The sequence below is a fragment of the Sebastes fasciatus genome, chromosome 15, assembly GCF_043250625.1.
Source record: "Sebastes fasciatus isolate fSebFas1 chromosome 15, fSebFas1.pri, whole genome shotgun sequence".
NCBI classification, from domain to species: Eukaryota; Metazoa; Chordata; class Actinopteri; order Perciformes; family Sebastidae; genus Sebastes; species Sebastes fasciatus.
Genome location: NC_133809.1, coordinates 18,099,267 through 18,115,869, shown reverse-complemented (window position 1 = coordinate 18,115,869; position 16,603 = coordinate 18,099,267). Strand labels below are relative to the sequence as shown.

The following is a 16,603-nucleotide window of genomic DNA, read 5'->3' as shown; positions in this document are numbered from 1 at the left end:
TTTTGTTATTTTTTATTTTTTTATTTTATTGAAGAAAATTAATTTACAAACTGTTAAATCACAAGTCCCTAACCCACCTGCAGGCATGGTATAGAATGCACACTTGACTAAACCATTCCCCCGTAGGTTATATAAGTCTGCCCTCCAGGCCTGAACCCTCCCTTTTCCCTCCAAACAATTCCAGGCAGAACAAAGAGAGAGTGATGTGAGTTTAATGTGGCTTTTGTGCCTTTATAATTTATTTGGTTGAAATTAGATATATATTGTTTGAAAGTTAACAGATTGTTTTGTGTTATGTTAGATACCTGAGTTTAATATGTGAAGGAGAAAAGGCAAATTCCAGATTGTGGATGCATAAAGATGTAAGTTAAAATGAATTGACTTATTAATTGTAATCTGTGTTATATTTATGAGATTTATAATATCATCTGTTAATGTCTTTTCTTAATAGAAAAAATCATCCACCAACTGCCATCCAACTTCACACCTTGACTTTAATAAATTGTTGGAACGGCTCCCTGGATCCTGTGTTTAAATGTGCACCACATCAGATGTTTTATGAACTAACGCCACCACAAGCAAGATAGCTTCTTCACAAACATTAAGGCATTGTATAGGACAATTGGATAGGAAAGATAACTTAAATTATGAAAAATAATATAATAAGAGGGTAGAAAATAATTCAAGGAACAAAAAAAGAAATGCATAAATAATAAATAAATAATGAGAATGCACTCTTCCATAGTAGCTCTCATCATCATATATGTTCAGTTCTTCATAAGCTCTGAAAAGACACTTTGCATGTTGTCCATTCATTAGTCTTAAAGCACTGAGATGATTATCCACAAGGTCCCTTTTAAAAATAGGGGTTTCATTTTCCTCCATTTGGATGCATGGATGAAAAAATTTGCCAGCAGTATCAGATTGTTCAATATCAAGTCACTCTTAATGTCTTTCATGTTAATACAATATTTTCTCTTGTGAGATTGGCAAGTAGTTGGATTTTGGTTGACAGACAGTCCTGCAAATCTTCCCAGAATGCTGCCAAATATATACAGTGGAAAAACAGATTCAATCTCTAGTTTCAATCTCAGTCTCACGAAAGTTGCTGTTATTGTGATCAACATTAAATCTCAGTCTTAGCAATTCATTGGATGGATAAATATTAGACATTATTTTTCAGAAGAGAGGAAATAGACTGGCCCGGAGACAACAGGGGCAGCCACGGGCAAAATTTTCTTTGGGGGCCCTCCAAACTTTTTTGTGTGTTTGTGAGACAAGTCAAATGTTTGGACCGTTTAGCTAGCTGTCTGACTGACTAGTTTCCAGGAGAATCCTTTCCATCCCGTTCCCACCCTGAGCGTGACGTAAGCGGAATATGACTGCTATGTAAATATGTTCAATTACTATTTAGTCATCGGTACATGTTAGTCTGTATTTAATCAAATAAATCACACAAGACAAACTGACAACCATAACAATTTAATTACAAAATAAATATTTAAATGAAATAAAAATACTAACACAGAAGAAATGTTACTTTGTACATTTTCATAGATTTTCTTTGTGTAGTACATGAAAAAAAAATACAAAAGGACATAATTTTACTACTTCAATTGATCCCTTCCTTACTGCAGTGTTTCCAAAAGCAGACTAAGGAAGACACCTGTCGTGTGGGCTTATGGGAGCTGTGTGTCACCAGGGTGGACACAAATGTGGGCTGTTTAAAAGCACAGAAATGCTTTTATATCTGTGAGAAACTTAAAAATCACAGTAAAACAAGAAAACAAATTGTAAATGATGCTCTTTAATAGGCATCAATACCAAATGGGTGCTGTTTGAGTGTATTGGTTACTGTAGTATTGATCTACCCATTCTTACTGGGCTTGCCACGTCCCTTCTGCAGACTACAACACACTTCCTGGTGTGATTTGAAATAAACTGATGTAATCTGATGTGAACAATTTCGATTTTTGACAATTTGATATATCGTAGTCATTTATTCAAACACAATCTGTTGTTGAAAGATTTTTCTGCTCAATATCGTTCTTATTTAAGTCTGAATTTACAGTAAAACACTTCAAACTCTTGCCTGGTCACATAAGTGATTGTGACTGTCAACACTGTCATATGTCTAATCTTATTTGTATAATTGACCTAAAAAGATTCTTTAGTATAGAGCCGTTTTGAACACTGTTTCCATAAACACTAGAGGGAGACATTTCATTGTTGCATGTACAATGCAGCTGCACACTCAGTCCAACACATGACGCTATGACAAGTCAAGGCTCCTTGGATAATGTTCAAACAAAAAAATGACAAACTTTTTAAAGGTTGCTCGTCCAAATATATTCAGTTGTATCAATAAATATAGATTTTAAACAAGTGTAACCACCTTTAAATACCAAAGAAATGACCAAATTACAATAACTGATACCGTAATAACTAGTATAAAAGAGAAGGCGTCGGTCTGTTTAGTTCTACATTGCACTGGCTCCCAGGGATGTCCATTGTGTCAGGTGTGTAACAGCAGTGTTTCCACCATTCAGAACACACTTCTGAAGCTTGTCATTAAAAACGCTCTGCCCATCAGCAGGAAAGGCATGTCAGCGACACAACCCGGCTGTTTGAGTCTCTGGCTGCAGACACAGTTTTGAAAGATGAGCGGAGGAGACTCTGGATGCTGTCACTGGGTTGGAAATAAATAGTGAGCCACACTGCAACTGGGGGTTTGGTCGCCACTGCAGTTACCTGCGAGGGTTCTGGCAGCTGAAAAATACAAGAAAGAATAATGGATCTTTAATTGCTGATAATTGATAGCTGGAGGGTGTATGAGTAATCTTTCACCTCAGATTGCGTCATCACCTGTCACATTCTTTCATTTCTTTTGTTTTTTGTCTCTCCTTTCTCTTTCTTCCTCTTCCTTTTTGCCTTTTCCTACAAGGGGAACACAATTACCAATACGCCTCATTATATCTCATATTTCATTATTCATATCTAAAAACTGATTTTATAGCAATATATACATGTTCTTACCTTTCAACCTTCACAACAGGCTTCCTGACTCTGGGGAACAAATCAATAAATTAGAAAGAACATCCAGGTGCAATATCATTTGATAGTCACTGTCAAGTATTTGTCATCCCTGTCTCCTAGAAATGACGTTTATGTACTGCTAATTTGTTTCACCAAATATGTTTTGTGGGAAACATAATTACTGGATTATGTTCACTGGGAACTTGGCAGAAATATTTATTAGAAACGTTTCCTCATGTTGGTGAAAAATTTAACTCATATGGCATTACTTTGCTGTTGTAAAATGTAAATGTATTTTCTGGGTAGACAGGGTTGGTATTTGCATACTTAAGAATATTTCATGTCACAAATCATGACTTTTTTTTCTTACCTACATTCACATGTCTGATGCTCCACAAACGTCATCTCAACATATTCTTGACCCGGCTCTGATGGCCTGATTTTCAACAGCTGAGGGATAAAACCAGTAAAGATTACCAATAGAAGCAAGTACATAGAGTAATGGATCACACATATTTAACAAGAACAATTATATTGAACAATGCCCTTGTCTTACCTGCATGGTGACGTTTGTGGTGTGGGTGGGATGGCACTCCAGGTTCTCATCCCCACAGCAACCTGCACACCTCACCAGCGGCACGCAGGCGGGGCTGTAGATGTGCTCCACCTCTGTCGGGTACTCCTGCACCACCTCCACCAGCTTCTCAATGGTGCGGCAGAAGCTGCGACCCCACACGTCTTGGAACATCAACACTATGGATGAGAGTAGGAGGAGTGTGGGCCACTTTGCAGTTACAAACAAATCACCCTGTTTTTTCTTATGGGGAATCTTGCTTTGAGAGGATGCATTATTTTCTGTCCACCTATCTGTCTTTCTAGCTTACGTTCGCAGTGCAGAGTGCAATCAAATTAATTAGAACTGCCAGAAAAAAACTATTTGTACTACTTTAATTAAACTGCATCATACACAAACAGTATCCGCATTACCTCAATAATCCAGAGATGGCAACCTTATACCATGTACACAGAAACATAAAACCAGTTGCAATATGCCAGTGTGTATCCTGTTTTCATTTAGAAGTCAAAATGTTTGTGTAATGTACAGGACGCTTTCCTGTGGGAGTATATGTGTGAAAGTGTCCCAGTTGCACAGTCTGTGGGGGAGGAACAGGGACGACTACGGCCGAACAAACAGAGAAGGAAGAGAAAACAAACATTGGAAACATGGCCATGAACAGAACTCTGCTGGAGTTGGAGCTGAGCCGCGCCGCAGGCACCTCTGGGACTGCGGTGACCCCCGGGTCACCAAATGGAGGCTGACACCACAACAGCTGTTTATAAAAGCAGACAGGCTGGGAGGAGACGGCTGGAGAAGCATCTACGCAGGGAGATGAGGCCACGAACTGTAATGTTGTACAGCGCAAAGGGCCAGTTCACTGGCCAGTTACAGCTCCTCGAGCTTGCTGTATGTCTGCTGCTTATTTGGTCTTTTCTGTTACATGTTCTCTACTACTCTCTAATAGCTGCAAGTTTAACAATATAATGCTGTCAGTCAAATTCATTGTTAACTTTGTTTATTGTGCATTTTGTCTCTTTTTTGGCAAATTAATATTATAAATATAGTAGAGTATAGGGAGGTGAAAAGAGAGTCTGTAACCATAACTGTATGAAATGATTTAAGATGTGCTGGATTATTTACACAATATTATCATATGTGTATTATTGACATCACGACACCCCTACATCAGACAAGTTTCTACCACAAACACTGTAAAAATATGGTTTGATGAAATAGTTAGAACTACTTTTTCTAAGTAACTCTTGTTGACTCTCGCTGTAAAATATAATTTTAAAAGAAACATCTGCAACACTTCACAGAAGATTTCAGAGATAACACAAGCAGAAATTCTTACCTTCAGTTGTATTGTTTATGGTTAATAAGGGAAGACTCTGCAACACAGAAAAAGATGTTGATTAGTCATCCAGGTTTGCAGTGACTACATATTATAACCCTCAATATCTTTAGTTGAGCATTCAAATTACATGGTTGAGACTGAAACACAGCAAACATATAAACATCTAGAGGCAGAAGAAAGGGACATGTTCACACATTACACCTCCTACTACCCTTAATACACACCTTTCAAACTTAAACATGCAGCATACAAAATATCCTGTACATAAAGACAGCCTCTCCAGTGGTGATAGCTGGAACTGCAGTGAAATAAAGCGGATGATCACACACCTTTTTTTCCACCCTGCAGTGGAAAAGTCTTTCTGACAAGCAACAGATCCAGTCTCTCATATATATCACGTTCCTCTGTGTGCCCAACTGTTTAGGTTCAAAACCTGTTTCCTGTGATGTAAGATTCAGCTCTCTATTTATTTTCCCATTGATGGTTTCCCCCTCCGTCTTGGTTTTTTCCCATCATCCCATGATAAACAGAGTGCATTTCTCGTTCGCCTGGGAAAACACAAAACCTCCAGTTGACTCCATCTCAGGAAGGGAAATCTACGTTTGATAAAATGCCCTCCAGCAGAAGAGCTGGACCGGCGACAGACAACCGGTTTCCGCAATCTCTCCTCGTCACTGGTGTTACATTTCAGTTTTTGTGTAACACACACACCTGACTTTTATACTGTTATACTGTCTGCGATAGTGAGACTGATGGTGAGATTAACTGAAAGTGTTGGACCAAAAGTTGTTATATAAAAGCACACAGACAGACAGGGATATTCCCAAAAGAGGACTGCTTCTTTTTATACCATCGGTCCATTGCTAAAATGCATCTACTTCCTGTTAAGGACCAACATTAGTATGAGGGTGAGGATAGCATCTGTCAGCAGCACACACTCTTTTCCTAAACAATGTGATTAAAGAGGAATGTCCCGCTTTGATGATGATGATGCATTCATACTCACACAAACATTTCAGAGGTTCTTGTAAAACTGTCACTGAGATAAGTGGCAGGGAAGGCTGTATATTTGGGACAGATCTGTCTTATCTGCAACAGAACGTACTGTACGACAGACAACTGTGGTTTCCAGTCAACCACTTAGGTTCAGTCCTCCCCGTGTTGGGGGATATGTTCCGGCATCTCCCTTTTTTTTTTTTTTTTAAAGTGGCTGGTCATCTGGCCAAAATGTACAACTGTTCCTCTGACAGACGAGCTGCTCTATAGAGTGGCGTTCATTGAACTGTGTCGGCTTTACAACAGCACCGCAGGCTATATAAGCTCCGCTAGCAGAATCTGCTTCATTCACAGCATGGGAAAGCCACAGTTCAGTTTAAGTTATTGTTAAAAGTCACTTCCACTCTCTGGGGCATCGCTTATTTTTTTTCATCCTCTCCAGCAATGCCAGGCTTATAAAATAAATCCTTTTCCAGTGTTAATTGGCATATGATCTGTACTCTCTCTTCTTCTCTATTGCTGCTCCACATCACAAGGACTTTTTGGCTCCGGCTTCTCAGTTGCCGTTCAGAATGTGGGGAGGTGGGGAGGATTTTCTGACCTTGGTCATGGGTTAAGCTTTGACATGGCGAGGAATCATCTTTGGCATCTCCTGTGGTTGAGAACTGAAGTTGCCCAAAAGAAGCTGCCAGATTATGAAAGGCTGCATGAAGATCCTCACGTAGCCATTCCTGCCTCCTTGTGCACTTACAGTAATGCTGTGTGACTAATGCTGACTGGTAGGTAATTTAGCTCTAGTGGGAGGGGAGAACCGCTTCATCAACACTCTAAATGTGTATGAACTTGTTTAATGACTCCCCGAATCATCATTTTTTTCTGAGCATTCCTCTCAAGGTTTATTTCACTTCATTCCCTGATGACCGTTGTCAGGAAGTTTTTACTCTAACATTACCGTGTGTCATTTTTATTTATAGAAACTTAACTGTGATTAAGGGCTATAGCATACAAATAAAATTGACTTGACTTGACCTGACTTTAAATTCTTTCACACTTGGGTAATAATGGGATACCTCTACTTTGTGTCCTCTGCATTGCATGTACAACATCTGTTTTTTTTTGGGAAATACAAAAACCGCTGTGAAATCATTTAAAAAGCAACATTCATAAGGACAAGATCCCTTTTTTTACCATTACGCAGAGGGAAAAATGTCTCCACTCTGCTGAGTTTGCAGGCTTGATTTCCTGCACAATCTAATACAAATTATATTGCTGCGGATGGTAGATTAAACATCAAGGGCTGGGCTTGGCATTACACATCAAACAGCCCCAAAAGCAGCTGTGGAGGGAAATAAATAAATTGCAGCTAGAGATTTTATTACAAATTATTTAGCAATATCAAGTGAGTGAACATTGAAAGAATCTAGCGAGAATGCTAGAGTAAAGAAGAGATGGAAGAGTGATATGGTGCTCAGGTTAAAAAGTATGCAGCTCACCGATTTTCCACTGATCTACGTCACCAGCCTGCAACTAACAATTGCTTTTATCATCAAATAATCTACGGATCAATTAACTGCAGGATCATTTATTTTAAAATGTCAGTGCTCTGAACAACAGCATATAAAATCATATGTTTTCAATTTATAACATGAAATAGGTAAGGAATTGCATATCTAGATATTCATTGATCAATTGTCTAATCTTTTCAGTATTAGCCTTGTGCAGCACAGCGCACTCTGATCACTGTCCCATATGGTAAAAGTTGTTTCCAGCTCTGTTTCTCAGACCTTTTGCTAAGCAGCACAGCCTATCTCTTGTCTTCGACCAGATTGCGTTGCAGAGTGAAGGGCAGTTACTTTGAGCAAGAGAGGTTAGATTAAAACATCTATAGCGTGTCACAGCATTTAGGGGGTTGACGTGCTTGATTGTAAAGCCGCTTTAAAACCTAGTCTCCTATGTTTCTGAAGTCTCTGGTGAAAGTTTGTAAGCTGCTAGCTGAGAGTTTGCTCCGGCCTCTGGGTCAGATCAGAGGACCTGTTGTGTCCCTGGGCTCCTGCTGTCCGGCCACAGAGGCTCCGGGCCTCATTACTCTCCACTCCCACACAGCTGAACTGCGTCATCTTTAACCTCTTTGCTTAACTCCATCTGTCAGAGGAAGGGCAGCATGCGTAGGGAGCAAAAACAAAACATGATGGGGAGCCAGCATAATGGTCATAAAAGATTTTTCATCTTTGAGGGTCGAGCTGGGGAGGGGGGGGTGAGGGGCTATTACACAGCAGGTACTATGGCCACCAGCCAGAAAGATCTGGACACCAGCCAGCATATTCCATAGTGTGTTTCCTAAAGAGAAACAGAGACGACTTACAGATGAAGTAAAGTCACGAGCAACTACTTACACAGAACTAAGTTTCTCTTCTCCTTTGGATCGCAAAACAATGACAGTGAGGATGAGCAATGTTTTGTTTCCAAATAATTTGAAATTAATGGTATTCTAAGAAGCCTTTGAATCCAGGGGGATAAAATAGTAGTAAATAGTATAAATGTACTACAAAACGTAATGCTTTTTGCAAGAAAATAGCATGAGAATTTTTGCATTTAGTTTTGACATGATGATAGCTGGCTTGTTGGGTCACACCTCTTTTGACACAATTCCAATATAATTGTAGTACTCTTTTCAAAACGGAGTGAAACTGAGTGTGTCTTTGTGAAAGTTGGCACATTTCAGCTGAAAAGCAGCTCTCACAAAAACTTGCCCATATTTGGAATAGTTTAAAGAGGAGAGGGATTTCGGTCTCAAATCCTTATTAGTAGAGGAAAAAATAAACCATGAACATGTAATTATCACACATATGATATTTTTTATTACACAAACATTATTGTGAGTAATACAAGGTATAAACTGATGTGACTGCAGCTGCAGTATCGGTGAGTAATGATGTGTTTGTAGTCCTCTAACAAGCATCAACTTTGACAGACTGCAGCAGCTTGCACACTGATCACTTTCAAGCTGAGTCAATTGAAGATTGAGAAAGACTTTCAACAGAATCACTAGGAGCCGGAAACTACATGAGATTTGGACACATTTTAAAAGTTAAGATAATCGTGAGTACTATGTACTTGGTTTAATTTGGGCTGAGTTTTTGGAAAACCCCTCTTCAATCCTTCTTGACTCTAGCAAATAATGATCCCAGCTAGATTGGGCATTATGCCATTATTTACATATGCTTTCCAAAAGGGTCTACTTTCAAACTTAACCTTATTCGGTGGGGGTGACAGTGTGGATAAACAGACCACGGATGAAATGCAGGCTTGTGGTTTGGTAATCTCTGTCAACTAAATCTGCTCTTGAACATAGTTTGATGATTAGGGGGTGCATGTAGAATGTAAAGCTGGCAAACATCCCATAATCAAGACCATTTAAGCACCTGCATCTCCAACTCACTGAAAACATATAGGCCAGGAGGAATTGTGACGTGGTTTTGGCTTGCTTGACTCTGAACACGAGACCACACAGCGCCGAGAGCACTAAAGCAGAACAAGTGAATACAAACACAGAGACGGCTAGACGAGTGAGAAACAGAGCTACCTCCCTGCCTCACTGAGCGTCCTCATCCATCCTTTATCGAGAACCAGATTCCACATACTCAAAACCATGACCGCGACATTAATTCTCAGGCCTCTCGCGGGGGTAGGTCACTGTATCTATTCTGCCGCCACTACAAAAGAAAGCAGGCTCTGTTTTGTATACATGAGTTGGGTGAACCTACAATGACAGCGGTGCCATTACAGGTCTGACAGTATTCAGCTGGGTCTCTAGGGTGGTCAGGTCAGGGCTTGTGATCACAGAGCACTGCCAAAACACCAACAACCTTCAACAAAGCATGTGGCAAACATGCCACAACAGTTACTTCTCAAGTAATCAGGGTGAATGGAGCCTTTTAAGTTGTTCCACAGATTATAGACCATACAGATTCAAAGCCACAAAGTAGCATAAATAAACAAATCTCTGTATGATTTTAAAGTAAATCCAGAACCTTTAAAGTAAATTTTGCTCTATAAGGAAACACAAAATATTAATAGTTCAACATTTTGGGAAATATGCTCAGCTTTCCTGCAGAAGATTGATACCACTTGAAACAGAAGGAAACAGTTAGCCTGGCGCAGTCCAACGGTAACACAATCCACCTACCAGCACCTCTAAACCTCACTAGCTGACATGCTATATCTTGTTTGTTTAATCCTACAAAAAACAAAGTGTAATAAGTTATGGTTTTATTGTGGTTTATGCGGTGCCATTTCTTGGCTGTGAGCAGTTACTTCCTCAACTTGTTTCTTGACCTCAATCTGATGACAAGAATCCAGGAAGTTACTGCGCCTGGCTAAGAAATAGTTTTTATTAGTTTTTACACTTCAGTTTTTGTACCGATTAGAGGCTAGTCTTTATGCTAACATATGCTAACTATCTCTTTGCTCTTGCTTAGGTCTATTTAATGCACAAGTATGAGATCTTGCCATCCAGCTCTCAGTAAGAGGGTGACTATGGGTATTTCCCAAAATGTCAATCTATTTCTGTAAGACTCCCTCTAAGACAAGAGAAAGATAATTATATAATTTAAAATATTTTTTTTTTGTCTTCTACTGTGAGTTTGGAAACATTACAAGCAATCATGTTTTCTTGGCTTATTTTTGAAAAAGAAACCAAAAACAACAACAGTAAAATAGGGTCAAGTGACAGGGGAGAGGTAAAGGTCCATATAAATGTTGATTTAGATAAACACCATTTCCTCTGTATAAGTCCATTAATGCATGCACAAATGTCCCCCTAAAGACACACACACAAACACACACAACCACTGTATAAACCATGAACCCCGTCCGCAAACATACACACACACGACACAGGTCTTGAGATAAGGCTGACCGGTGGTAATTGTGGTCTCTATTACAGTAAACGCTGTTCTCCCTGTGTAAACCACAGTAAATTACATCCAGATGGGAGATTAAAGCTTGCTGAGTAGACGGCTGCCCCGAGCGCCACCGCTCTCCTCCTCCTCCTCCTCCGCAGGAGGAAGGAGAAATCCATATTTCCTGATTGAGATTGCGGCCCTCCCTTGGGCCGGGACATTACAACTAGAGAGAAATACCACAACAACGCAAATAAGAGCCCTTTCAGTCAGCAGGTCACTGCCACTGCATGGCCCAGCATGCAGACATCTGAACTACAAAGATGTGCAAGTGTATGAGAAGGCCAAAGACAGAGAATGGAGAACTTGACTTTTCAATGTTTGATTGTCGATAACTGAGCTGCATCTTGATGAAAAACTGCTCTTTGATTCTGAGAAACTGAAACCTACACCTGATGTTTACTGTTGATGTTTTGGGAAACCTTTTGCTGATGAAACTCTATTGTAACTGCTGGAAATGTGACGTCATGCCATCTACACTTGGCTATTATGAACAAGAATAAGAAAAACACAGACACATGTGTGTGCAATGCAGATGGTCAGACTCAAGTATTGTTTTGCTGCCGGTGATGGCGTAAAGGAAACACCTGTGTAACGTCATGTCCTCACACACGCAGATACGAGAGCAAAGGTTGAGTTTTTTTTTTTGCTCATGGGACATCAGGAACATGCTTCACTGGTGAAGTGATGAGTCTAACTGTTTGGCAAAAGTTAAATAAGTTAGGCAAGAATTGTTTTATCCATGAAAAATGCTGTATTTTGAAATAGATACGTAAAAAACATTTCATAATCTCATACCAAAGAGGCGTCTTATTCTCATCGGGCATCGATTTTCTTGATATAATGGAAATATGTCCACATCTCCAGCACTCGACTGCTTTCCTACAGAAACATTGACTAATGTCAGTCATGTTTGGTTGTGTTGATGCAAGATTTTACCTGCATTCATCACTATGACAATACAGATGAGGTAATGTCCAGGAACCGTGCCATTGCATTATTATTATAAGGTGGGGGAAAATGCCAAATGGGCAGGAGGCAACAGGTACTGCAGAATTTGACAAAGCTCTTTCAATATGCAGAGTGAAGTACAGGCTGGAACTAAGCAGCGTGACACACACACACACATTTATAGGCACAGGAAGCACCAATAAGACACTGAGTAGGCGTATTGAGAGTGTCGAGGAACAAAATAGCAGCGTTGTTAACTGACCAAGAGGCCAGCATTGTTCCAAAGGGAAACCCAGGTGCTTCCACCCTCTATCAAGAGCCATAATGAACGGGGCCGTCTCTTTGCTCTAGCTTAGGCCTATTCAATGCACAAGGGATAGTTTTCAAGAGTATGAATCACATCTGACAGAGAGCACACATGACTTTGAATCACAGGAATTGGGACAACATGAATTCTATCAATTGTATCAGCAATGTCGATGCTGCTTGTTGATAGATCACAACATAGCAATAATGTGTCTTGTGCAAAAGGTAACTAACTAACGTCCAATGACTGTGGTACTTTATGCTTTCATCAGCACAGGTTAGCTGTAATCCTTTCCTCAAGTCTCATCATGCCTGTACTTAACCTTTACACCTACCATAACTTATTTTTACCGAACTACAACACCAATGACTGCTTGCTAGGTGCCATGTATGTAGCTGTCAGTTTGAACATGTTTGTTAATTAAAACTTAAAAGGGGAAAATAAATATAGAACAGTAGTGATGGGTCATTTCTACAGTGGAACAACTGCTGTCACTGCTAACATACAGTTTGTTTTCCAATGTTTCCCAACTTGAACCCATTGGAAAACAATAAAATGAACATTTGACCTCTTCTGGCCTTTACTCCTTGGTTTATCTGACATATGCAGACAATGATGATGGTGCATACAGTAGACAAGCAGACATTGCTTTATCTCAGAGGTCACAAGCCAATAAAAGTTAATGCACTATGATACCAATCTTACAACCTCAAGTCAATATGAAGATATGAGGAAGAAAACAGCATGCAGAGGCCACAATAGACATCTCACTTGTTTCATCAAAACATAATTAAATGACAGACCTTTGATAAAAAGTGACTGTTTCTACCACACACACACACACACACACACACCCACACACTGAACTATGCTGTAAATCCCTAGTAGTAAAGCAGAATTATTAAACACATGAAGTTAACCCCACCCTCTCTCTCTTGGCCACTCTTAGCGGACATGAATGACTGCATCAGTCACGAGGCTGCTGACTGCAGCTCCAGCTGCGACAGTAATGGGAAATACTCATTATCAATTAGTGACACATATTTATGGGTAGAAAATCCCAAAAAGAGACATGTATAAATCACATTACCCAACCACATGGCCAATGTTTGCTTTTTCCACTTTCGTACGCCAGACAGTTTATTGCGGGAGCTACCAGTAGAGTCTCACTTTGAGAGCTGCTAGCATGAGTGTCGCTTGTCTGCTAAATATGTGAATTATTTTGATGTATCTATGGTTACATCTTTAGGTGTATCTTTGCACCAAAGCAGGAAAGCAAAGAAACCTTTCCTTTTTAAGCTGATCATTCAACATAAAGCGATTAATGGCAACTGAAGGGTGAGAGAAAGACTTCAGAAATAACAAGCTCAGATCCTCGTAGACAGTCCGTATGAACTGACAGGTTGTTGAATCTCAGAGTTGAATAGTTTACATCTGCTGTCAGTCTTTCGGGCAGCGGGGGGCCATTTAACCTGCTTCATGTTGAGGGCCCTGGATTTTGTCACTCCTATTTTGACTGAGCGGGCCATGAGCTGATTATGAGGATTAGTGGAGATGTGGTGATCCCATGCCTCTCCCACTCACTCTCAACTCAGCAACAGCTGCAAAGTCTCCGGCTAGAGAATCTGGTAGGATATGTAGCTTTTTTTCAACCTTGAGAGCCTGACTTTGTATCAGTGTAATACGTCTAAATGTGGACTGCAGCCGGGAAAAAGGAAAACTAAAACAGTGTTACTTAGTTCAACAGGCGGCAGCAGTGTATGAAGTGTGACAGTAACAGTGAATGGAGGCAACAATGGCCTGGTATTGCATTAAACATGAGAGCCATCAGAGATAGCTGCCAGCACCCAGCCACCTTGGGATGAAATCAGAGACTGAATGGGTTCAAGAGCCTGAGCATTGTTTGGCACAAGTCCAACTGTCCAATGGCACATCCTCTTACAAGTGTTTCTAGCCTTTGAATGAGATTCTCACTCCAGTTTCAGCTCTGTCCTGTTCTGGCACATTTTCATGTTAAGACTAAAAGGCAATGCCAGGCAACAGAGAACAGAACACCTTTGTACTACAGTAATCCCCTGCCAGCCTGACAGTGATATGACTGGCCTGAAATTAAGTTTCAATAGACTCTTTTTGCACACACTGGTTCATCTTTATCATCACCGCACGTACCCATTAAACATGCAGATATATGCTGAGATGAAAGATGGGGGGGACGAGCTGCAGGTGAAGATGAAAATAAAATAAATTGAAGACTGTAAACTTGCCAGTTTTACCTGACACACTGCCAAAACTTCCAGGAAAAGCAGCTTGCCAACTCACCATTATCTGTTTAAAAACTAAAGGTATTACCGTTCAAATATTTATAGAAGATTGTTTTATTTAAGGAATGTATCACCAACATGGAAATCAGAGTGTTTCCTTGATGGAAATCTACACTGCAAAAAAAGAAAGAAAAAAAGAAAGAAAAGAAAAAGGTCTCATCATGCAGGAGTGGGGATGTCTGTGATGCAGCTGTAATTATGGTCTAATAGCTTAGTGTGCTTTGCCAGATACAACAGTGAGTCACTTTACATCATGTATTCCACATGCAGGCAGAGTAATGCAGTTTGTCACGTTTCATCTTATGAATGAACTGAGCAGAATGGAGCTCATTCAGAAGGTGTTAAAGCATAATGGATTATTATCACTTCAGCAACATATGGCTTCTGCTGACTCAACTATTTCATATGTGCATTTTGGACTGAAACCAGGCTATTAACATATCTAACAATAGACAAGTTATTGAACTATCAAAATGACCACTTTGTAATTTTAATAGTAGACACATAAGAGACCAAGACAATCTAACTAGAGTGTAAAAAAAATCTTTATGTGATGAGTCAAATTTTGACTATTTTCTTGAGCATTAAGTTTGACTTAGTGTAACATACCTGTGCAGGTGAGAGCAGCAGATAAAGCGCCACCGCAGTCTGGATGACAAGACCCAGTTTCATTTCGCGACTCCTGCGAGTTGGAGGTTGGAGGTGCACACAATAAAACAATCCAACAAAAGTGCAAAAAGTACTCAGAAAAGAAAAACGAGAAGCTGACCAGGACTTTCCAACTCATGCGCTCCCGGTTCAGTAGGTTTAAAGCTGGATATGAGTGCAGTCACGTAGCTCCGCTTGCAGGCGTGTAACCTGATGAAGTGGATTGTGCTTACTAATGGATAATGGGCCCAGAGGAATGAGCTGGAAGTGCTGGGGCAATAAAATAATAGTAAAAAAATAAAAAGTTTTTAAATTCACATTTAAAATCAACTGGGTTAGAGCACAACTCCTTAAACAACTCTGCAGCATCAAACAGTTTTGACACAGTCCACAAAGTAAAAAAGTCTATTCAGTCCAAAAACGTGACGATCCTCTCCATGCGTAAAGTTGCACCGACAGTTTCAGTTTTCAGTCCTGCTCTGAGCTCTGAGTCTTGCTTCTAATTGCCCCCACACTACCTTTTTCACAAGCTGGCCATTTAAATCTCCTCCCCTTCGCTGTCCTCCTCTCTGCTCTGCCTCATCTGTCCTCACACAGCTCACTACCCCTTTAAGCATGCAATATTTTAATTTATGTGATGCTGTAAATGGTTATCTCCGAGATTGTGGTGTGATGCTTTATTTCTGAATTCTAGACTATACACCACAGGTGATTTACAGAGTATATACACAGACTTGCTGAGAAGCTTCCTCTGAGGTTTTCTGTGAGAGCTATTCAGGCAAGGTAAACATTTAGAGATCTTTTGCAGTGGCGACATGGATGGTATACTCACTGCTGTCCCATGCAGGCTCCAGGATGCACAGAGATTTTCCTCTGAGGCTTTTAGTATTTGCAGAGACAGAAAGGGAGATTCCGTTACTGTTGACACACAGAGTTAATCTTCAGTGTGAGACTTCTGTGTTTGGAGAAACCCTGGAACGAAAGGATTCCTTGTGGGCTTCCACACATTCCTTCAACGGTGCTGAATAGCTCCACTGCCTCCTGCTATTGTACAGACCACACTCAGGAGTGTGGTGTTTCTAAACATCTCAGACGCTTTAAGCAGAGCAAACCATCCCCCATGACCATCATCCCGCACCGAGCATCAGTAAGTGCAAACAATCAGGGATTGTGAAAGACATTTCCTCTAATTACACTGGGCAGTATAACAGTAGTCTTTTCCTAAATTGTATCTCTACATGGCAATGATTGATGCTCTTCGAAATTCAAGGAGAGGACAGAGTGGAAGCAAAGCAAACTGTGACTCTTCAGGGAATTGGACTCTACAATTATTGTGTTTTAGCCCTTCTGACTGTCTAACTATCCACCTTATTGCTGCAGTATTGCAAGTACAGATGGACCAAAGATTGCCCAGAAGCTGTTTTCTGCAATCTAATAAGTAGTGGAATGCTACAAATGATTTTCATG

General features: G+C 40.2%; 1 protein-coding gene and 1 long non-coding RNA gene across 3 annotated transcripts; one reads left to right on the top strand and one right to left on the bottom strand.

Annotated features, from left to right (window-relative positions):
- Nucleotides 1-49: 49 nt before the first annotated feature.
- LOC141783332 (uncharacterized) lies at nt 50-553 on the top strand. The gene is made up of 3 exons (XR_012597252.1): nt 50-205; nt 302-362; nt 452-553. It is a non-coding gene; the product is annotated as an uncharacterized LOC141783332 (long non-coding RNA).
- Nucleotides 554-1,468: 915 nt separating this feature from the next.
- Nucleotides 1,469-16,173, bottom strand: pgfb (placental growth factor b). Of its 2 annotated transcripts, none has more exons than XM_074660491.1 (7): nt 15,098-16,173; nt 4,950-4,986; nt 3,593-3,789; nt 3,407-3,486; nt 3,037-3,066; nt 2,866-2,937; nt 1,469-2,769 (listed from the first exon to the last, which is right to left on the bottom strand). In XM_074660491.1, exons 1-7 carry the CDS (start codon nt 15,158-15,160, stop codon nt 2,748-2,750), a joined length of 501 nt encoding a protein of 166 aa, XP_074516592.1. In that variant the 5' UTR covers nt 15,161-16,173; the 3' UTR covers nt 1,469-2,747. The 2 variants fall into 2 exon arrangements, with proteins under 2 accessions (XP_074516592.1, XP_074516593.1); XM_074660492.1 differs by lacking the exon at nt 15,098-16,173 and adding an exon at nt 5,282-15,082.
- Between the last annotated feature and the right edge of the window lie 430 nt (nt 16,174-16,603).

Bases quoted from the DNA above. Each gene is read 5' to 3' on its own strand.
- pgfb (XM_074660491.1), bottom strand. From the start codon at position 15,160: ATGAAACTGGGTCTTGTCATCCAGACTGCGGTGGCGCTTTATCTGCTG. The intron at 4,987-15,097 runs GTATGTTACACT...TCTGTGTTGCAG, and splicing joins TGCTGCTCTCACCTGCACAG to AGTCTTCCCTTATTAACCAT. The intron at 2,938-3,036 runs GTAAGAACATGT...TTCCCCTTGTAG, and splicing joins CCTGTTGTGAAGGTTGAAAG to GAAAAGGCAAAAAGGAAGAG.